The sequence below is a fragment of the Piliocolobus tephrosceles genome, chromosome 1, assembly GCF_002776525.5.
Source record: "Piliocolobus tephrosceles isolate RC106 chromosome 1, ASM277652v3, whole genome shotgun sequence".
Classification (NCBI taxonomy): domain Eukaryota; kingdom Metazoa; phylum Chordata; class Mammalia; order Primates; family Cercopithecidae; genus Piliocolobus; species Piliocolobus tephrosceles.
This window is the reverse complement of record NC_045434.1, coordinates 16,849,034-16,871,915: the sequence shown is the minus strand read 5'-3', so window position 1 is coordinate 16,871,915 and position 22,882 is coordinate 16,849,034. Positions and strand designations below refer to the sequence as shown.

General features: G+C 42.7%; 1 protein-coding gene across 7 annotated transcripts in view; it reads left to right on the top strand.

Moving 5' to 3' along the window:
* Positions 1–7,945: 7,945 nt before the first annotated feature.
* DISC1 (DISC1 scaffold protein) overlaps positions 7,946–22,882 on the top strand; it is a 406,407-nt gene continuing 391,470 nt past the window's right edge. For all 7 annotated transcript variants that reach the window (XR_002726289.2, XM_023191797.3, XM_023191798.2 and 4 more), the window contains exon 1: positions 7,946–8,153. Coding sequence is in view for 6 of the 7 variants with exons in the window: in XM_023191797.3 (XP_023047565.2) it covers positions 8,087–8,153 (67 nt within the window). In the remaining variant the exon portion in view is untranslated. The remainder of the gene's footprint in view (positions 8,154–22,882) is intronic.

The window sequence follows — 22,882 nt, the reverse complement described above, 5'->3', positions numbered from 1 at the left end:
TGAGAGTCTTCATGTTGTCTAATGTTATTTCCTGAGTTGAAGACTGATTTCTTTTCCCCAATTCATTCACATTTCTTTAAAGAAAAGATCTCCTTTAAACAATTAAATTTCCCAGAATTGTTTAAGCACTGTTATTGTTCTCAATGAGAGTATTTCCTATTTAACTCTAGTTATGAAACTTGATGGGAATTTTCTTGAGTATCTATCATTGCCACACTCAGAGAATTTGCAGGACACTTGACAGATAAATCAACCAGCCTGTCAAGAGTCAGAATCTCAATTTAGATCATTCATTCCAACAAGTCTCTGGCCAGACAGGATGCAAAAATGAATAACGCACGACATTTGCCCTCAAAGAGCTTACAATTTAGAAGGGGAGATGAATAGGTACATTGATTATATATAAAGCTTGATTGTCATAGGCCACCTTCTCCCCTCTCACCTTCCTCTGGAAATAAAATTAAGGAAAGGGGGAGAGAATATTATGCGTGAAAATGCAGCATACTTATTAGCTAAGTATAAGTCTCATTATATGAATGGAGAGTGACAGTTTGTACTCAGGCATCAGAAAATGCCGTTTGGTTTAGTGAGAGAACAGTACTTGGTTGTGGGTAGGAATATGGGCTCTACAGCCAAATTCTCTGGGCTCAAATCCCTGCTTGGCCACTTACTATGTTTGAGATTTTGAGTAAGTTCTAATCTTCTGTGCCTCAGTTACCTCGTCTAGAAATGGATAAAAAATCAGATTATTGTAAAGGTGAAATACCTTTAACAAGTTTAAATTGTATAGAATAGTGTCTGGCATGTTGTAAGTGTCCATGAGTTATTATTAGTAAACTTCTAAGAGATTCCCATATTCTTAAACACAATTTTTGGTAGTGATAATATTTTATTTCCATTTAAATGTGGTAAATAAAAGCCTTCATATTTACCATGCTTATGTGTAGAGGTTGGTAGTATTAATTTATTCACACTGCTGTGCAATGGATCTTTAGAGCTTTTTTCTTTGAGACAGAGTCTTGCTCTGTCATCACACTGGAGTGCAGTGGTGCGATCTCGGCTCACTGTAACCTCCGCCCCCCAGGTTCAAGCAATTCCCCTGCTTCAGCCTCCCGGGTAGCTGGGACTACTGGTGCATGCCACCATGCCCAGCTAATTTTTGTACTTTCAGTAGAGACGGGGTCTCACCATGTTGGCCAGGATGGTCTTGATCTCTTGACCTTGTGATCTGCCTGCTTCGGCCTCCCAAAGTGCTGGGATTTCAGGCACTAGCCACTGTGCCCAGCCCTTTAGAACCTTTTATTTTACAAAACTTTTTTTAAAAGGGTACTCTATATCCTTTAAACTACATCTCTTCATTTTCCCCTTCCCCAGTCCCCAGCAGCCATCAGTTTACTTTCTGTTTCTAGGAATCTTACTTCTTAGTTACTTCATATAAGTGGAATCACGTAGTATTTGTTACCTGGCAAAAGAGTTATACATTTTATTTCCTCTGAGCTCCTAGATTCTGGCTACCTCTAGTATTTCATGTTCATTGACTGTGTAAATGTAATCTGTACATATGCATAATTTCAATACAACAGAGCAACTGCTGACCCTGTTAGTGATGCAAAGATTCTAGGCTGTGACCTCAGATTGTGTCAGCATGGCATTACTCTAGTTCCAATCTCATGAAGACTTTGGTAGTATTCACAAGAAAGATTTGTCCAGTAATTTAAATTTGAAAGATTGATAGAACAATCATCCCTTCATCATTTGCTCTTAGTTATCCTCTCTGTGGACAACCTTTACATGTGTTAACTGCCAGAACTTAGAAGCAGAGGGAACCTATAGATGTCATGTGTTTACTTGCAGGCAGCAGGATTCCTGGTGCCTAACCTTCACCATGACATTTAAAGTAGGCACCATTGGGGATGACTGCCCAAAGTGATGGTCTCCACTTGCCCCTCATTCAGGGTTGGTTTCCTGGGGGCTATGCTTGTCCTGTGTTCCTATGGGGTCCACTTCTTCAGTTATACTTGATGACCTGAGAGAGGGACTCCTGACCTACTGAGCTCACTAGGGTCTTGCTCCTAAAGATCCAGAATCGGCTCCAAGAGGGTCAAGCTCTTCACATGGCTGGATTACAAACAGGTAAACTTGGAAGCAACTGGAAGCAGATGTGCAGAAAAAAGTAGGGATGAGCAAGACTTCCAGGGTCCTTCTGGCTTTCCAGAGCTGGCTCTAGTGTTTCCAGAAGACCTGCTTCCTTGTGCCTTCAGGCACCATGAAATAACTTCCGTTTCCTTGCTAAAATTTGTTTTACTTAAGTTAGAGTATATTGGTTTTGGTTAGTTGCAATTAAGAGTGCTAATTAATACAGCATTGTGTTGGAATGAGAAAGCTGTCAAAAAACTAAAGGAAGACTGCTATAGTACCCACACCAGAGATTTGGAGTTGGGAGGTTTATCAGTGAAGGATCAATTGGAGAAGAACCACTATGAGCATTGTGGAATAAGGAATGTATTATAGGAATTAGACCTCACACCATTGTGAGAAGAACTGGAGAAGCAGAAGTCTAAAAAGGGAGCTGAAGGATCTGAGAAAAGTGTTTAATCAGCCCTGTGTGGGTGAATGAGTTGGGGCTTACAGAAAATCTGGGAGCTATGTATGTACAGCTGTTGGAGGAGGACTGTGAAGGGGCTGGTATAGACATCTACAGAAGGTTGATGGTTCTGTGTCTCCTTCCTCTGTGAATGTGCAGAGAAGCATCTCACAGGGAGCCTGGGGCTACTATTGGTCCATGGAGCTAGTAGTTGAGGAGGAGACCTGGGCATGGAATAGGGAGAGGTAGGGCAAACTGGAAACCACCAGCACCTTTGCCTCTGTCTCTGACTGTCTCCAACCAACAGTAACCTTAGAACAAAATGACTACTGCTACTGCCACATCCCATATATTATTTTTTTGGCCAAGTGTAGCTGGGATCCATTCAAGGAAGGTGATTCTGCCAAACATAGATCCCAGAATAATCAAGGTGAAAATAGCATAATCCTGCACACAGATCTTTGATAAGACTAGGACTATATAATACATAACAGCTAGGAAAAAATATATAAATTTTACCCAAGTGCTTCTAATGAACAAACATATTTGGGAACCATATCCACCAAGCCTAGTCAACTAAATTAAAAGCCGGAGTCATCTTAGATGCTTTCCTCTCAATTACCCTCAACATCTAGTTACCGAGTTTCATATAATTTTACTTCCTAAGTGTCTCTTGAATACGGCCCCATTTCTCTCTCTCTCTCTCACTCTCTCTCCTCTCATTTTGACACAAGGTCTTACTTTGTCATCCAGGCTGGAGTGCATTGACATGAACATGGCTTACTGCAGCCTCAACCTCCCAGACTCAAGTGATCCTCCTGCTTCAGCCCCCAAGTAGCTGGAAATACAGGTGCATGCCACCATACCCAGCTAATTTTTTTTTGTAGAGATGGGGTTTCACCATGTCACCCAGACTGGTCTTGAACTCCTAGACTCAAGTGTTCCATCGTATTGGCTTCCCAAAGTGCTGGGATTACAGGTGTGAGCCACCGCGCTCAGCCAGTCATATCTTCTCCATCCTCATTACAAATGCTCATGGTCTCTTACCTGGAACTCCTACCTGTTTCCTAATCAGTCTTTCTGCGTCTACCACAAATCTGTCCATACTACCACTACAGAAGGGGGTCCAAATGCTCACTGTACTTTAGAATCACCTGGAGGACTTAAAAAAATCCATTGCCTGGGCCCCGCTCTAGACCATATATCAGACCCTCTCACAGCAACTTTCTATGGTACCACTGTTACCTTTGCTTTGCAGATGAGCAGACTGAGACTTAGCAGAGGGTTAAATAACTTTTCAAGGTCCACAGCTGAGAAGTAGTGGAGCTCAGATATGGTGCCGTTATCTGAGTGCAGAGCATATCCTCCTAACCACATAGTATGACGCCTTCCAGACCATGCCACAGGGCTAATGAGATGGTTGGTAGGACCAGTAGTGGAGGTATGGACACAATTAGAAGTATAGAATCGAGGGGAAAAGAATGGGAATGGTGTTCAATTCGGTTGGTTTGAATAGATTCTTAGACAACCAAGTGGTGCTGTTCAGGGGGCAGTTGGAAATACAATGAAGCTCAGTCTAATTTCGGGCTATGAAGGATGGACAGGAGGAAATGGATACAAAAGACAGTTCCGAGGTGGAAAGGACAGGATCCAATGGCTGAGTGAAAGGGATGAAGGTGACGGGGGATGTAGGATTGGCTGGGAATACAAGAAGAGATTCAAGCTATCTTGAAGAAAAGTTTAATACAGGAAAGGCAGCAGTTTTGGGAATGTGCTGGAGAGGACCATGAAAATCGTTTTGGCAATATTAACTTTGAAAACCTAGCAGACTCTGTAAGTTGGAAATATGAACCTGGAGTTTGGGAGAGAGGTTGCAGTCAGGGATTCTGATTGAGGTTGCATTGGGTGCCTGAAACCCTGGAAGTAGATGAGAGGGATGAGTAAGTTCAAGAACGAGAGATGCTCAAGAAAAGAAGCAGGCCATGGATTCAATTCTGGGGAGGTCCAAGATAAGGGGTGGGTAGAAGGGGAGAAACCAATGGAGGAGACCCAAAGAAAGGAGTGAGCAAGTGGGAGGAGGACAGACGATAGATAGATAGATAGATAGATAGATAGATAGATAGATAGATAGATAGACAGAAGAGAAAGAGACAGAGAGAGGAGAAAGAGAGAAACAGAGAGAGATAAAGAGAAAGAGGAGAAAGAGATAGAAAAAGAGAGAGAAGGAAAAGATAGAGAAAGAGGCGAGAAAGAGAGAGAAGAGAAAGATTAATTTTAAGGAATTGGCTCACTTGATTTTAAGGTCTAGCAAGTTTGAAATTTGAAGGGCAGGCTCCTAGGCTAAAAATTCAGGCAGGATTTGAGGTCTCTCTCTCTCTTCATTGAGACAGGGTCTCACGCTATTAGCCCAGGCTGGAAGGCAGTGGTGCAATCACTGCTCACGGCAGCCTCGACCTCCTGAGCTAGAGTGATCCTCCTGCTTCAGCCTCCCAAGTAGCTGGGACTACAGGTACAGGCCACTGTGCTGGCTAATTAATTTTTTTTTTCATTATAGAAAGGGTTTCGCCAAGCAATGGGTAAAGAATTTCCTAAATGGTGATGGGATAACTGGCTAGTCATATGCAGAAGATTGAAACTGGACTCCTACCTTACACTTTATACAAAGTTAACTAAAGATGGATTAAAGACTTAAATGTAAAACCCAAAACTATAAAATCCCTGCAAGACAACCTAGGCAATACCATTCAGGACATAGGTATGGGCAAAGATTTCATAACGAAGATGCCAAAAGCAAACATTGGCAAATGGGATCTAATTAAAGTAAAGAGCTTCTGAACAGCAAAAGAAACTATCAACAGAGTAAACAGACAACCTACAAAATGGGAAAGCAATTTTCCAAACTGTGATCTAACAAAGATCTAATATCCAGCATCTTATAAGAAACTTATATTTACAAGAAAAAAACCAAACAACCCAATTAAAATGTGAGCAAAGGACATGAACAGACACTTTTCAAAAGAAGATATACACGCAGACAATAGTCATGAAAAAAAGCTCAACATCACTGATTATCAGATAAATGCAAATCAAAACCACAATGAAACACTAACACCGGTCAGAATGGCAATTACTATTATTATTATTATTATTATTATTATTATTATTATTATTATTATTTTGACACAGAGTCTCCCTCTGTTGCCCAGGCTGGAGTGCAGTGGCGCAATCTGCTCACTGCAAGCTCCGCCGCCTCCTGGGTTCACACCATTCTCCTGCCTCAGCCTCCCTAGAAGCTGGGACTACAGGCGCCCGCCACCACGCCCGGCTAATTTTTTTTGTATTTTCGGTAGAGACGGGGTTTCACCATGTTCACCAGGATGTTCTTAATCTCCTGACCTCGTGATCTGCCTGCCTTGGCCTCCCAAAGTGCTGGAATTACAGATGTGAGCCACCGCGCCCGGCCTAGAATGGCTATTATTAACAACTCAAAAAATAACAGATGCTGGAGAAGTTGTGGAGAAAAAGGTACAGTTTTACACTGTTGGTGGGAGTGTAAATTAGTTCAGCTGTTGTGGAAGACAGTGTGGTGATTCCTCAAAGACCTAAAGACAGAAATACTGTTTGACCCAGCAATCCTATGACTGGGTATACACCCAAAGGAATATACATAATTCTTTTACAAAGACACACGTACACACATGTTTATTGAAGCACTATTCACAACAGCAAAGATATGGAATCAATCTAAATGCCCATCAATGATAGGCTGGATAAAGAAAATATAGTACATATATACCATGGAATACTATGCAGCCATAAAAAAGAATGGGATCATGTCCTTTAAAGGGACATGGATGGAGCCAGAGGCCATTATCCTTAGCAAACTAACACAAGAAGAGAAAACCAAACACAGCATGTTCTCACTTATAAATGGGAGATAAATGATGAGAACACATGGACACATAGAGGGGAACAGCACACACTGGTGCCTTTTGGAGGGTGGAGGGTCGGAAAAGGGAGAGGATCAAGAAAAACAACTAATGAGTGCTAGGCTTAATACCTGGGTGACAAAATACTCTGTACAGCAAACACCCATGACACAAGTTTACCTATGTAACAAACTGATCTTAAAATAAAAATTAAACAAAAAAGAGGGTCTTATTATGTTGCCCAGGCTGGTCTCAAACTTCTGGACTCAAGTGAAGTTGGCCTTGAGTCAGCTTGGCCTCCCAAAGTGCCTGGCCTTAGATATTCATACATTTATTTATTTTTAGAGACATGGTGGGGGTGTGGGGGGGTCTCTCTCTGTCACCTGGGCTGGAGTGCCGTGGCCCCATCATAGCTCACTGAAGCCTTGAACTCCTGGGCTCAAGCAATCCTCTCACCTAAGCCTGCCCAGTAGCTGGGACTACAGGAGTGTGCTGCCATGCTGGGCAAACACACTGATTTTAAGCACAATGGTGTGCTTTCAGTTTTAAGGATCTTCAGCTTTTGAAGGACCTCAGCTTTCCTCTAGTTCTAACTCCTCTCGTTCTGAGGAGATCCTTCCCATGCCTGCAGAACATCTCCCCAACTCTTCTTCTTCTTCTTCACAGTTCTCCCTCCTATCCCTGAACCATCTGCAAGAGGTTTTGTGGTAAGCCTCTGGCACATGGCACATTCTATCTCATGTTGTGATTTGGTTTTCTATGCACGTGCTCTCTCCTTCTAGCCTGGAGGTGAGCTGCTTAATGACAAAGAGCCCATGTGTAGCCCTTCCTTGTACCTATTGTCCTATAGCAGGTGCTACCTAGGGGGTGCTCCAGTAGCTTCCTTAAATGAACCAAAGAGAAGGGGTGAAGGGGATGAGTCAGTTGCCTAGGAGCTTGCATGGACTCCTGTGTCCTGGAACCAGCCTGTGTCCTGGAACCAGCCCGGAGCTGCTGGAAGATGCTAGAAGTTGGAATCCCATCTCATTTCTAAACATCTGCTCCCACTCATCTCTTTCCAGGGTCATCAGTCATCCCCACTCCGCCTCCCCGCCCCCACTTTGTATAAATGACTCCCTCAGATCCTTGCATCTTCTCCATCACTGTGTGGTCACTTCTCAAATCACGCGTCTGGAAGGCGCCCTCCTGTACCCCATCCTGGAGGCTTCCTGCACTTCCCCTCTTGTTTCCTCCAGAAATGAGTCAGAGTGAAAGCAAACTTTCTGAGGTCCTGAGATCCCGGAGACAGGCTGTGAGGGCCGCTGGCCCCGCCCGCCCCAGCTGCGTGTGTGTGTGTATGTGTGTGTGTGTATATGTGTGTGTGTGTATGTGTATGTGTGTGTGTCTGTGTGCGCGCGCGCGTGAGGGGCCAATGCTGGAAAGGAAACAGCGGCCTCGCTAAGGAGAAGAAAGGAGCCGCCCCCTTCGTCGCCAGCCCCCTCCTCACTTCCCGTCCGGCGCGCTGCTCTCTTCCCCCTCAGGGAGCGAGCAGGAGGCGGCCCCGGCGGAGCGGTAGGAGCTGGCAGCGGGGCGCATGCCAGGTGGGGGTCCCCAGGGCCCCCCGGCCGCCGGCGGCGGCGGCGGCGTAGGCCACCGCGCAGGTAGGGGAGCTGCCACCGCGTCCTAGCACGTCCTGGGGGGTCCTGGCAGAGAGGGCGCGCTGTGGCCTCCAGGAAGTCCTGTAGGTCAGGGCGTGCCTCTGTTAACAACCCCTTTCGAGGTGAGGGAAACTGAGGCAGGACGCGCGGCCTGCGAGGTTGAGAGAAGAGCGAGTCGGGCCAGGTCCCTGACCTAGGACTGTGGAGCAATCCCCGGGGACCGGCAGTTTGCGAAACTGCAGGCGTCTGACCCGCGTCCCCGCTGCGTGTCCAGGTGACCGGGAAAGGTTGCAGGGGTTTGGATCCGTCCCGGGACACCTGCGCGGCCCGCACTCTCGTTGCAGTGAGCCCCAGCCGGCGCCCCCTCGGGACAGGGTACGTCCCGCCCGCCTAACCCCAAGACCCAGCTGGATCTCGGGTTCCACCCCTCCGGGGACCTGGAGGGAGGAGGCTGGGAGCGGGACCAGGAACTGGTGGCTTTGCCTTCCCTAGGGGCTGCTCTGAAATCAGTGTCACCGCCCACTTCCTACTTGGCTACTGTAACGGCCACGGCCCAAGCCGGAGACTGCTCTGTTTCCACCGCCTGGAGCGTGGGTCTCGCTGTCAACTCTTAGTGATGACCACTGAGTGGATGGTTGTTTTTCAACAATGATAGCACTTCTACCTCCTGACTCTTAAAATGTGAGGTTTTCCAAAGACAGTGAGATTTGGAGTTAGGGAGTGTTGCCATGTGCCCTTGCTGGGTGACGACAGGGCTGGGTCAGTCGCTCAACCTCTCAGAGCCTCAGTCTCCTGAAATGTAAAAAAGAACACTCATAACCTGGCCTCCCTGTGTTGCTAGGTTTGTTGTATGGGAAATCAATTTGCAAAGTGTTATCATCGACTGGAAAATTTGAATTGGACAGCACTAGGACCATAGGAACTGGGGTATGGAGACAATCTGCCTGCATGTCAATCCTGGACATGCAGGAGACTATGACGGTACCTACTTCATAGGGTTGTTATGCGGTTTAACTGTGATGGTGGAAGTGAAGCACCTCGCCCAATACCTGAGATACCCAGTATCTCAAAAAATCTTAGTTGCCATTTTTCTTAGGCAAAATCTAAATAACTGGGAGTAATGTGAGAATACCAGTTTGATTTGATTAACGTAGGAATGGTAGGGCATTTAAAAATAAATGTAGTTTTCTTGTGCTCGGCATGGTACATGAAGTCCTCTGAGGTTCAGTTCTGTGCCACAGAGCAAAAAGAGCCCTGGACAAGACACCCGCTTTTCGGGCTCTTTGACTTTGAGCCTGTTTTCTCATCTGTTTACAAAAAAGATAAAAGAAAAATGGGGGTAGTAATTACTGCCTTTTGTAATGATCACATTGCCTGAGGATCAAATGAGGCAAAAGATCTGAAAGCACCTTGTGGAGTATGAGTCACCATGCACATATAAAACATGATAGTACTAGGAGGGAATGGTAACATCTGCAGGTTTTTAGAACTTAAAATGTGCCAGACATTTAATATGAATTCCTTTGATGAAATCCTCCCCACATCTTTATGGGACGGGATTACAGTCCTGATTTCCCTGTGGCAAAGCTGAGGTTCAGGGTCACCCTGCTTGGTTCCCAAGCTCACAGAGCTCTTAAGTGTAAAGCCAGGATTAGAACCCTGGCATGGGTGCTACTCACAACTGTGTTCTTGGCGACTTGCCAAACTGAAATTATAGCGTGGAGCTGTGATTCACAACAGACCTATATTAGAATTTAGGTAATTTTTTTTTTCTTTAAAGACAGGGTCTTGTGCTGTCACCCAGGATGGAGTGCAGTGGCACAATCATGGCTCACGGTAGCCTTGAACTCCTGGGCTGAAGTGATCCTCCTGTTCCAGCTTTCTGAGTAGTTGGGATTACAGGCGCATGCCACCATGCCCAGCTAATTATTTTTTTTAGAGACAGAGTCTTGCTATGTTGCTCAGGCTGGTCTCCACCTCCTGGCTTCAATCATTCCTCCCACTTTGGCCTCCCAAAGCACTAGGATTACAGGCATGAGCCACCAGGCCCAAACTCCATCCTGCATATCTGTAGACCCAAAATGTAAGAGTGAATTGTTAGTCCTGGCAAAAGAGGCTTTGGCATGATTTTAATTTCCTTCAGCCTTGTTTTATAAAATATACTTTAAACTATCTTCTTGTAAAATAGATGATGACAGTTTGCAGAAAAGTTATTAAAACATTGAAAGAACGGGTTGCAAGATCTCATCACAAATCTCAAAGTGGTATCTGGATTGTTTTGTTTCAACACTCATTTGCCAGAACCCTTAGGATAGCACATGAGGCGTAAACAGAAATCGAGGCTTTGGGTGTCATGGCTACTTTGCAGGGCTGGGCCCCAGGACTTTTCTGCAGGAAGTTCATTGCCCACCCAAGCTGCCTCCAGAAGAAAGTAGAAACTTCTGAGAGGAGCGTGAATGCTCTGTTTCTGTGCTGCACAAACACTTCCTAGTTTATTTGTTTCCTAAATTGTTTATCTTACTGGTTTTTGTGTTTCCAAAAGCAACGCATGCTCATACAGGAAGCACAGAAAACTACAAACAAGTAAATGAACACTAAAAACGACTGTAATCTCACCAAGGTAGACAAATAGCTTGGTGTCTCTGTCCTTGTAACCCATTTCTATGCTGCATGCATCCATTTGTGTCTATTTCAAAAGTGAGATGCAAACTATTGTTTTTTGTTAAATGACAAAAATAGTACTTGCTAATTGCTCAAACATTATGACATTAATGTAGAAAAAAAGCCAATTTATTATGCTCTTTAAAACTTTTACTTTTTTTAAAAATCTAAAAATTTTGATTGGCGAAGGATTAGAGACTAAATTGTTGATGTTTGAATTGTATTGTGGTTTTGGTTAAAGTTTGATGCAGGACCTTCAGAGCAAAGAGCGGGTACAGTGGTGAACTTTAAACAAGTTTTTTTTTTTTTTTTTTTTTTTTTTTTTTAGACAGAATCCCGTTCTGTCCCCAGGCTGGAGCGCAGTGGCATGATCTGGGCTCACTTGCAAGCTCCGCCTCCTGGGTTTAAGGGATTCTCCTGCCTCAGCCTCTGGAGTCGCTGGGATTACAGGTGCCCACCACCATGTCCAGCTAATTTTTGTATTTTTAATAGAGATGGGGTTTCACCATGTTGTCCAGTATGGTCTCGATCTCCTGACCTTGTGATCTGCCTGCCTCGGCCTCCCAAAATGCTGGGATTACAGACATGAGCCACTGCGCCCGGCCCTTTAAACAAGACTTAAAGACCAGTGCACAAAGTTTCTGAGACCATGCCTGGCCCTTTAAACAAGATTTAAAGACCAGCACACAAAGTTTCTGAGTACAAAAATAGGTAATATTTTCGGTTAGGGTCATTAGACCAGAATTAGAATCATTCTTTTTTTTTTTTTTTTCCTTTTTTTAATTAAAAAAGATGGGGTCTCCTTATGTTGGCCAGATTGACCTTGAACTCCTGACCTCAAGCAACTCTCCAGCCTTGACCTCCCAAAGTGGTAGGATTACAGATGTGAACCATTGCACCTGGCCACAATCATTCTTTTGATAATAATGTTGGTAATTCAGTTTATATACTGTGTTCTCATGCAACCCAAGCAGAGCCCACTGCTACCAGAGATTCCCTTGGCAGCCACCCTGGGTTGAGGAGGGTCCCCTCCTGGCCCAGCTGGAACCACCGGTGAAGAGCCATTTTTCAGTCAGCACCATTTAGTAATACAAGACTTAGCCTCAAGGAGTCTTCCGTTGTTAGTTCCTAACTTTAATGACTTTGTGGTAAAAATTCCTTAGCGAATGACTTCTGTGCAACAGTCACGTAATTTTTAAAATTCAAGATGTTTTAGCCATTCAGAATCCATTTATTCTTTCAAAACCAAAGTTCACTGGCTGCTTCTCTTGAGCCAATACTTTGCAATCAGCTTTCAAATGTTCATACCAAGTAGAAGCAGGAAGAGAGAACTGTGACTGGGCAATGAATGAAATACTGACATTTAGCTGTAGAAGGTAGACAGGGACTCACATGGTGCATACAGCCTCTTATATGACTACTGGTCCTGTATCTGCTTCCTTTCCCTGCCCCATTTTCCCTTTGGCCACTTGTTTTTTGTCATGACTCAGAAATGGATGCTAGACATTGTGGGCTCCCTCCAGTCACCAGGGTCACTGCTCACTGACTTATAAACAGAATCACAGAACTTATTTTCAGATGAAGCTTCAAAACAGCAATTGGCTAAACTCCTTGTGTTCTGGCAGGTAAGATGTCGGCATCCTTATTTAACAAATGATGCTACTGAGAACTATGTATGTAGAGACGTAGTCTCAAAATAAGTGCAGTTATGCCTCGTATAATGATGTTTTGGTCAATGTCACATATGTGAGAGTGGTGTCATAAGATTATAGTGGGCTGACAATTTCCTATTGCCTAGTATTTACTATACATTTTGTTGTTATTTTGTGTACTTCTACTTAGTAAAAAAAAGTTAACTGTAAACCAGCCTCAGGCAGGTCCTTCAGGAGGTATCCAGAAGAAGGCATTGGTGTCATAGGAGATGATGGCTCCATGCATGTTTTTGCCTTGAAGACTTTCCAATGGGACAAGGTGTAGAGGTGGAAGGCAGGGATGGTGATGATCCTGACCCTGGGTAGGCCCAGGCTAGTGTGCGTGTTTGTGTCTTAGTTTTTAACAAAAAGTTTGAAAAGTAAAAAAATAAAAATTAAAAATAGGAGCTTATAGAATAAGGATGTAGAGAAAAAAATAGTTTTGTACAGCTGCACAACGTATTTGTGTTTTAAGCTACGTGTCATTATAAAAAAGTCAAAAAGTTAAAAAAAGTAAAAAATTATTATATATAAAGTAAAAAAAGTTACGGTACGCTAAAGATACTTTATTGTTGAAGAAAAAAATTTAAATGAATTTAGTATAGCCTAAGTGTACAGTGTTTATAAATACGGTAGCATAAAATTATGTCCTCGGCCCTCACATGCACTCACCACTCACTCACTGACTCACCCAGAGCAACTTCCAGTCCTGCAAGCTCCATGCATGATAAGCCTCCTATACAGGTGACCATTTTTCATCTTTTATAGTGCATTTTTACTGTATCTTGTCTATGTTTAGATATGTTTAGATGGAAAAGTACTTACCATTGTGTTACAACTGCCTATAGTGTGCAGTACAGCAACATACTGCACAGGTTTGTAGCCTAGGAACAATAGGCTATACAGTATAGCTTGGGTGTGTCATAGCCTATACCATCTAGGTTTTTGTTTGTACGGTCTACGATGTTTGCATGACAAAATGACCTGATGACACATTTCTCAGAACCTGTCCCTGTCAATGAGTGATGCATGAGTGTAATTGAACTAAGTAGCCCCACATGATTTTTCTCATGTCAACTTCGGCTTAATTTTCCAGCCACATGGCCTTGTGCTTGCTCATCATAAAAAAAAGTGGATAAAATTCTACCCGTTCAGCCACAACATTTGCCTGTCATGAATGGAATTTTACCCTTTATTTTTCAGAGTTCAGATTTTGAACTCTCAGAGAAACGCAAATAAGACTGTAAGCTCCTTGAGGTGAGGAACAGCAATCTCTGAAGATAAATCATGTATGTTTATTGTAGAATATTGAATGCTGTAAGTGGCAGTAGCGATCATGTAATCTGGCATCCTTATTTTACAGATGAGAACACTGAGGAACAATAGCAGAGTGATTGTTAGAACCTGGTTCCTCTTCGCATACTTAGAACTATTTTCATTAAGTTGTGCTTCGTTTCATAGTTCTGTGTAATTCATCCCTGCTTAAGATACATTAAATGAATTGAACTGAATCCCTTTTTTTTTGAGCCATAATGGCTCTTAAAAACTTAGATTTTCAGCCGGGTGTGGTGGCTCATGCCTGTAATTCCAGCAGTTTGGGAGGCCGAGGTGAGGTCAGGAGTTCGAGACCAGCCTGGCCAACATGGTGGAACCCCGTCTCTAGTAAAAATACAAAAATTAGCTGGGTGTGGTAGCTTGAGCCTGTAATCCCAGCTACTCAGGATGTTGAGGCTGGAGAATTGCTTGAACCTGGGAGGCGGAGGTTGCAGTGAGCTGAGATCATGTCACTGTACTCCAGCCTGGGCTATGGAGAGAGACTCTGTAAAAAAAAAAAAAAAAAAAAAAATTGTTCATGAATTCATTATTTGTTTATTGGACATTTATTGAGTGCCTACTTGGCTCAGAATTAGAATTAGCATGAGAGCCACACATTAGAAAGCTATCACATGTTGACTAAATTAAAAAAAAAAAAAACTTGCTAAAAATAGTTATCTTTTGATGGAATAGGCTACCATGAAAGACAGAGAGCTTTTTGTTGTTGAAAGTATGTAGGGCAGTGTTGGATAACTCGAGGGTGACGGTCATGGAGGTTCTGCACTGGGGAGGGGGCTGCATGGGATGACAAATGGGAACCCTTCCAGCGCTAAGATGCTGTGGTCATTGTCCTGCAGGATTGGGACTGTGCAGGATTTGAGCTACTGTGTAAATTTCCTATTCCCTGCTCATTGGGCTTTCACATTTTGCTTCCTTCCCTCACCCAGGTGGTTCCATTTCAGGAAGCCTGGATAGCTTCTTTGCAGTCATCTGCCTGAATGTAGTAGCTACTTTAACTCCCCAGAGCTGTACATGTCTAGGATTGATACTAATCATTAACACAATTGTGTTCACCCAGGTGAACAAATCTACCAGGAATAGAAACGTGCATTTGACAGGTGGCTCTGCATGGAGACTAATCGCTTTCACAGGTTGATAGGTGAAATATCTAAAGTTTAATGAGTAAGTTGTGTCCTGAATGTGGAATCTGAGTTGAAATTGCATTTTGTGACATGTACACCTATATAACTTTTCTTTTTTTTTGAGACGGAGTCTTGCTCTGCCGCCCAGGCTGGAGTGCAGTGGCCGGATCTCAGCTCACTGCAAGCTCCGCCTCCCGGGTTCACGCCATTCTCCTGTCTCAGCCTCCCGAGTAGCGAGTAGCTGGGACTACAGGCGCCAGCCTCGTCGCCCGGCTAGTTTTTTGTATTTTCTATTAGAGACGGGGTTTCACCGTATTAGCCAGGACGGTCTCGATCTCCTGACCTCGTGATCCGCCCGTCTCGGCCTCCCAAAGTGCTGGGATTACAGGCTGGAGCCACCGCGCCTGGCCTAACTTTTCTTTATCATACCTGTCGTCTCTTTTTTTTTTGAAACAGAGTAACCCAGGCTGGAGCGTAGTGGTGCAGTCCTGGCTCATTGCAACCTCCTTCTCCCAGGTTCAAGCAGTTCTCCTGCCTCAGCCTCCCGAGTAGCTGGGATTACAGGCATACCCCACCATGCACAGCTAATTTTTGTATTTTTCGTAGAGACAGAATTTCACCATGTTGGCCAGGCTGGTCTTGAACTCCTGACCTCAAGTGATCTGCCTGTCTCGGCCTCTTGAAGTGCTGGGATTACAGGAGTGAGCCGCCGCGGCTGGCCTGTACCTGTCGTCTCCTGATCTGTGAGTAGATTGATTATTGGACTTTATCTTTAACACAGGAGAATGTGCGTGTTTTGCATTTATAAGTGAAAGCATGCCTCATCTTACTCCAACACTGATAGGAAAATGAAGATTATTTTACAGTGGTCAAGTGAAAAAAAAAAGTAAATACAGAGGTAAAACGGGGTTCTTATGTTTCTGCTACACTGGAAACTTAGAGTTGCAAGAGCTGTTTTGGGATCATAAATCTTCTGAAGAAAAGAAGTTTGCATATTTCAGTACAAGTCTTAATGTTTCCCTAGTGCTTTTGTATTATAGCTGCAGGCCAAGCAAAATGAAATGTGAGACACTGTCCTTCGGGATAGATCATCTGTATTCAATTTAAACAGTAGATTTGGGGGCCTTAAATTACCTCGACTCTATTAATCATTTTGTGTTCCTTAGTTTATAGAATTATCTCCTAGAGACATTAACTCATCCATTAATTTCTCCTATTGTATTTATTTATTCATTCACAAACACTTACTGGCACCGACTGTATACACAGCACAGTGTTGTGCATTGCAGGGTACTTAAAGATGTAGAGTGCCAGGCATGGTGGTGCATGCCTATAGTCCCAGCTCCTTGGAAGGCTGTGGTGGGAGGACTGCTTGAGGCCAGGAGTTCAAGGCTGCAGTGCGTTATGCTTGTGCCTATGAATAGCCACTGCACTCCAGCCTGGACAATGTAGCAAGACCCTGCCTCTAAAAAAAACAAACAAACAAACAAACAAACAAAACCCCAAAAAACAAAAATGTAGATTGTTCTCAAGGGCCATCCAATCTAGAGAGAAGAACTAAGGGAGCCTGGTATTCTTAGGCCTTAGAGCTTAACAGCCACACCTAGGATGCCTCTTCAGAAGGTGTTCCAGGCCTTCCTGTGTCTTCCCAGTTCTGATACTGGATTGTGTCATTATGTCTCTGCTGAGTAACTCCTTCCAGCCAGGCCTGCGCACTGCTGCCAGGATAGTCCTCACAAGGCACAGATCTGATTGGGTTATTGTTCCTCTGTGGACAGGGCCTTCAGAAACTCATTATCTGCCCCCAAGCAAATTCTTAGCATCCCTTTTCAAGCCTTCCGTACACTGGCCCTTAAACACCTAAAACGGACACTCTGGCCTTTTTATTGCGCACATTACTCTGCCCACCAAGAATATTACAGAACCCATCTTCCTTGCTCCCAATCTGAACACATCAAAATGTCATCCCTCATTTATGATCTAGCAAATCAATAATGCTTCTCAGCCTTCCCTGGTTCTCTGGAATCATCTGTTCTCTCCTTCTTCTGTTACAGTTTGTTATGGATATAACGTGTTTTTCTGACTCCAGTGTAGACTTCTTCAGCTCAAGGAAGTTGTCTGGTTTATCTCCTTACTCCCTCATCTATGTAGTACACTTATGGTTTACTCTGTTCTCACTGGATTAGACCAAACAGTTAATTCTATTTAGGATGGATTAATCCAATGCATAGATTAACCAAGTCTATTATTTTTATATCTTTTGAAACCAATCAAGAGTTTCAGAAGTTCAGTTCAGTTTAAATATTTATTGAGATGCATACACTATATAGTCAGATACTATGGTAGCTCTTGAATATAAAAAAAGTATATATACTTATGTTTGCATATGTATAAATTGATATGTAAGTTTAAATAGGTAATATTGTCTATACCATTGAGAAGCCTATTGTCCCATGGAAAAAAGAGAATTAATTCTCATGAAGTTTCTGGATATTGTTTCATCAGAATGATTGGGCACATCAGGATATACCAAAATCGTTAAGAAGTATCTGGAACCTAGTAGATGCCTAATAAATACCTTAGAGGCTGGATGGATGGATAGATGGAGGAAGAAAGAAGGACTCCTTTAATTCATAATTTACCTATTGCTGGGTTTACTCCTAGGTATGACAATTTTGAAAACAACGTACTCAATATTGATTTCCACACTGTGTGTGAAATGTGCTGCTCTTCATTCAGAAAGGGATACGTAGTTCTCCATTTGTAGAATACTGAGTTAATTTCCTGGTTGTGGTGTTGCTTACTTTCACCCACATTTTCTCCTCTGTATGGTGACAGCTCTGTAGGGTGGACACACGTTTTGGGAGACCTGCAGCTGTTTGTGTCTGGGGGCCACGGTGAAAGGGAGTGACTCACTGACCCAGAACTCATGATCTCATCTCTCACCCAACTGGCTAATCGGCCTTAGGGACAGGAGGATGAGCACTGCACTCCCTCCTAATCATACAGCTTTTGTGTGTCTTTCTTTACTTGACTTCAATTGTAATTTGAATGGAAAAATGGACAAATTCTATCATTTGAATTTAACTTTTGTATATTTTCTTGACTGTGTGATTTGGGATTATCTAAGTGCATTCATTCAAATATTTATTGTGTGTAAAAGTTTTTTGAAACTTTTTTTGAAAAGCATAAGGTAATAAATGATAAACTATATTATTATTACCCCTGTTTTTCTCATTTCAAGGAGTCAGAACAGGCTCAGCAGAAACAGAATGAGATGTCTTATGGGAGTTACTTTCCCTTCAGCTAATCTTGATATGAATTTATATCAACACTATCTTGAAAATTTTATTCTGCTTTTTAATTTTATTAAAAAAAATTTTTTTTATTTTACTTTAAGTTCTGGGATACATGTGCAGAACATGCCGGTTTGTTACATAGGTATACATGTGCCGTGGTGGTTTGCTGCACCTATCAACCTGTCATCTGGGTTTTAAGTCCCACATGCATTAGGTATTTATCCTGATGCTCTCCCTCCCCTCGCCTTCCATCCCCTGACAGGCCCTGGTGTGTGATGTTCCTCTTCCTGTGTCCATGTGTTCTCATTATTCAATTCCCACTTATGAGTGAGAACGTATGGTGTTTGGTTTCCTGTTCCTGTGTTAGTTTGCTGACAATGATGGTTTCCAGCTTCATCCACGTCTCTGCAAAGGACATGAACTCATCTTTTTTTATGACTGCATAGTATTCCATGGTGTATATGTGCCACATTTTCTTTATCCCGTCTATCCTTGATGGGTATTTGGGTTGGTTCCAAGTCTTTGCTATTGTAAATAGTGCTGCAATAAACATACATGCGCATGTGTCTTTATAGTAGAATGATTTACAGTCTTTTGGGTATATACCCAGTAATGGGATTGCTGGGTCAGATGATTAGTTTTTTTATTTATATAAATTTATGAGGTACAGTGCAATTTAATTACATGCATAGTTGGCCTAATGGTCAAGTCAGAGCTTTTAGGATGTCTATCACCCAAATAATGTACATGTACCCATTGAATAATTTCTCATCCTTCACCCCTCTTATCGTCACCCTTCTGAGTCTCCACTGTCTGTTATTCCACTTTCTATATCCATGTGTGGACATGATTTAGCTCCCACTTGTAGGTGAGACCATATGATATTTGTCTTTCTGTGTCTGACTTGTTTCATTTAACATAATGGCTTCCACTTCCATCCATGTTGTTGCAAAAGGCATGATTTCATTTTTTATGGCTGAATAGTTTTCCCTTTTGTATGTTCACTGTATTTTCTTTATTCAGTTCTCTGTTGATGAACATGTAGGTTGATTCCATATCTTTGCTGTTGTGAATATTGCTTTGATAAACATGTGAGTCCAGGTATTTTTCTGATACATTGATTTCTTTTCCTTTGGGTAGATATGCAGTAGTAGGATTGCGGTATTAAATGGTAGTTTTAGTTTTAGTTCTTTGAGAAATCTCCATACTGTTTTCCGTAGAGGTTTTAATAATTTATATTCCCAGCAATAGTTATATTTTTCACTTTTCACTGCATTCTCTTCAGTAGCTGTTATTTTTTGACTTTTTAATAATGGCCATTCTGACTGGCATAGGATGGCAGCTTGTGATTTCAATTTGCATTTCTTTGATTTAGTAGTAATGTTGAACATTTTTTCATATACCTGTTGGCCATTTGTATGTCTTCTTTTGAAAAATGGCTATTCATGTCTTTCTCCCACTTTTTAATGGAATTATTTTTGTTGTTGTTGTTGAATTCTTTGGGTTCCTTGCATATTCTGGATATTGTTGGATGCATAGTTTGCAAATATTTTCTCACATTTTGCAGGTTGTCTCTTAAGTCTGTTGGTTATTTCCTTTGTTCTGCAGAAGCTTTTTAGTTTAACTAAGTACCATTTGTTTATGTTTTCTTTTTGTTGTTGCCTGTGCTTTTGAGGTGTTACACATGAATTCTTAGCATAGACCAATGTCCACAAGAGTTTTCCCTACTTTTCTTCTAGTATTTTTATAGTTCTGGGTCTTATTTTTAAGACTTTAATTCATCTTTAGTTGATTTTTGTTTATGGTGAGGTATAGGAGTCCAGTTTCATTCTTCTGCATATGGCCATCCAATTTCCCAATATCATTTATTGAAAGGGGTGTCCTTTGCCCAGTGTATGTTCTTGTCAATGTTGTCAAAGATCAGTTGGTTGTAAATATGTAGATTTATTTCTGGGTTTTTTATTCTGTTTCATTGATCTATGTGTCTATTTTTATACCAGCCTATTTTTTATCTATTGCTGTGTTTACTCCTTATTTTCTTTTTCAATGAGTAAAAGATCCTTTTTAAAAGACAACATCCAATTAGGAGACTGCCTTTACCAAATAAATGAATAATTATTAATCATCACAGAGCAGGGAAAGTGTGAATCACCAGGAATTTAGTGGAGAGAAATCCACTGTTTTGGGTATGTCTTTGTATTAGTCTGGGGTAAATTTCTTGAGGACAAACCTTGTCTCATTTGCCTTCTTATAATTCATGGTAGACTTAGAGTAACGATAAAGACTTATTGAACTGGATTGCTTTAAAACAGCATGTGTAATACAGCCACCATGACATGCAGGAGTAGGTGGAATTGCCCTCAACCAGGAGTGGCTCTTGAAACATCACGTGGAGAGGATTAGGTAACAGTTGGGTTAGAAAGAGGAGCACAAGGCACTTGTCTTAATGTTGCTTGGGTTCACAAGCACACTTTTCATGTAGAGTGCATGTTCAAGATCAACACGCCAAAAGTGACAAAAATCTTTACTAAAGGAGCCTCCATCTACATGTTTCATGAGAGAAAAATGTCCATTCCCCATATCAAAGCACATCATCATGATTTTAATTTGGAGTGGATTTAGGAGACTGATGAAGCATGGGACACTGCAGCATCCCCCTAGCCAACCCTTACACCTCTGGTGCTCCCAACACCTCCTGCGTTCATCATTTATCATGAAGTATGGTGCATTCCTGAAACAATGGACAAATGCATCTTCTCCTGGAAGAACAGAGGTACATCCCAAAGGCAAACGTCATTTAAATTGTGATCAAAATACTTTAACTTGTTTGTTATTGTTGTGGATAAGTGATAGTTAACCACAACCAGCTGAATGGCCAGGTGGAAAGGACGTGTATGGGGAAGGAGGGTCAGGGTCCTGCATAAGTCCTCTAGTGTCTCTAGATCTCAGTGTCCTCCCTTGTGAAAATGGGGATAATAATATCAGCCCTCAATTTACATAGTTGCAGTGAAGGTCCAATGTGGTATTTGCCACAACCTATCATCATTTATGTGTAGAGAACTGCTTTTACTATAGACTTGCTTGTGTTGTCCCCAGCAGCCAGTCCTGCCTATAATCTGTTGGCTTTATTGCTTGTCCAGTGATCTGTGGCTCCCTCCTGTCCTAATCCAGGTCCAAGTGGATTAATGTTATCTGATTCACGTTGGTGTTTCTACAGATATATAATGCTATCTGAATCACATTAGTGTTTCTACAGCAAAACAGATGCTTGTTCCCACTAAGATAAATAAAGACTCCAAATTGCTTCACATCTGTGCACATGAGGTTCTGCCACCATGTGAGTTCAGTCAGGTCGGATTACTGCCAGATGAATTAGAGAAAGCTTGAGGTTCTCAGAGAATTTTAGATTTTGGATTAGAGATGATGCATCATGGATTTGTGCTTAATAACTGTTTTGCTACTTTCCCTCCACTTCCTCTCTTTCCCTCCTCCTCCATTTCCAGTTCTTAGCCTCAGTTACTATTGTACTGCCTCTGTTTCTTGAGACAAGCTGCTGATATGCTGCGTTTGGTCTCTGAGCCACCAGGCTCAGCACTGCATAAGGGAGGAACAGATGAACAGGAGAGTGTCTTGGGGAAGATAAGCACAAGACATCGTGGGGTTGTATTGTTCACCCCCTGCTTCAGCACATTCCTGGAGTGTGAGTGCAGGCTGGCTTCTCCATAAAGCAGCACAGCAGTATGCTCTGAGTGGGAGTGCCTCCCAAACTCAGCTTCCAAAACTGTGGGCTCACTAGACCTCTTTGGTATTTTTTTTTTTTTTGAGACAAGGTCTCCCTCTGTTGCCCATGCTGGAGTGCAGTAGCATGATCGCAGCTCACTGCAGCCTCTACTTACTGGGCTCAAGTGATCCTCTCACCTCAGCCCTGCAAGTAGCTGGGACTACAGGAGCATGTCAGAATACCTGGCTATTTTTATTTTTATGTATTTTTTGTAGAGACAGCATCTCCCCATGTTACCCAGGATGGTCTTGAACTCCTGGGCTCAAGAAAGCCTCCTGCCTCTGTCTCCCAAAGTGCTGGGATTATAGGCATGAGCCACCATGCTGGGCCCCTCCCCGGTTTTTGATCCTTGGCCTGACCCCTGGATTCTCCTGCTTGACTTACACTCTTTGGAGGGCTGACTAGTATAGACTCTCCCGATGCTGCCTTTTGGATGAATCCTGTGATGCCACATTTTGTAGCCTTAGGACAAATGATAACCTACCCTGTAGTCTGTCCATGCTCTGGAGACCCTGCTCATCTTACAAGATGAACTGGACAACTGCTTTCACTGATAGGCCTGAAGGAAAAGGGTTGAAACTGTCAAGGTGCCCCATTAAATACCAACCAGCAATGACAATCAAGGTGAGCTATTCTTTTGGTGGCTAGGATGCTGTCTTGGGCTCTGAGTATCTCTAGTGCTGCTGGTGATGAGAAGATTCAGTGTGGATGATTGATACCAAATGTATCATGGACAGTGAAGGCTGTGTAACAAAACATATAGGTTGACTCTGTTACAGGAGTTATAGTTCTAGACCCAGTAAATCTTTTGTTTTTTCGCTGTGCAATTGAATTTTGGTTTTGC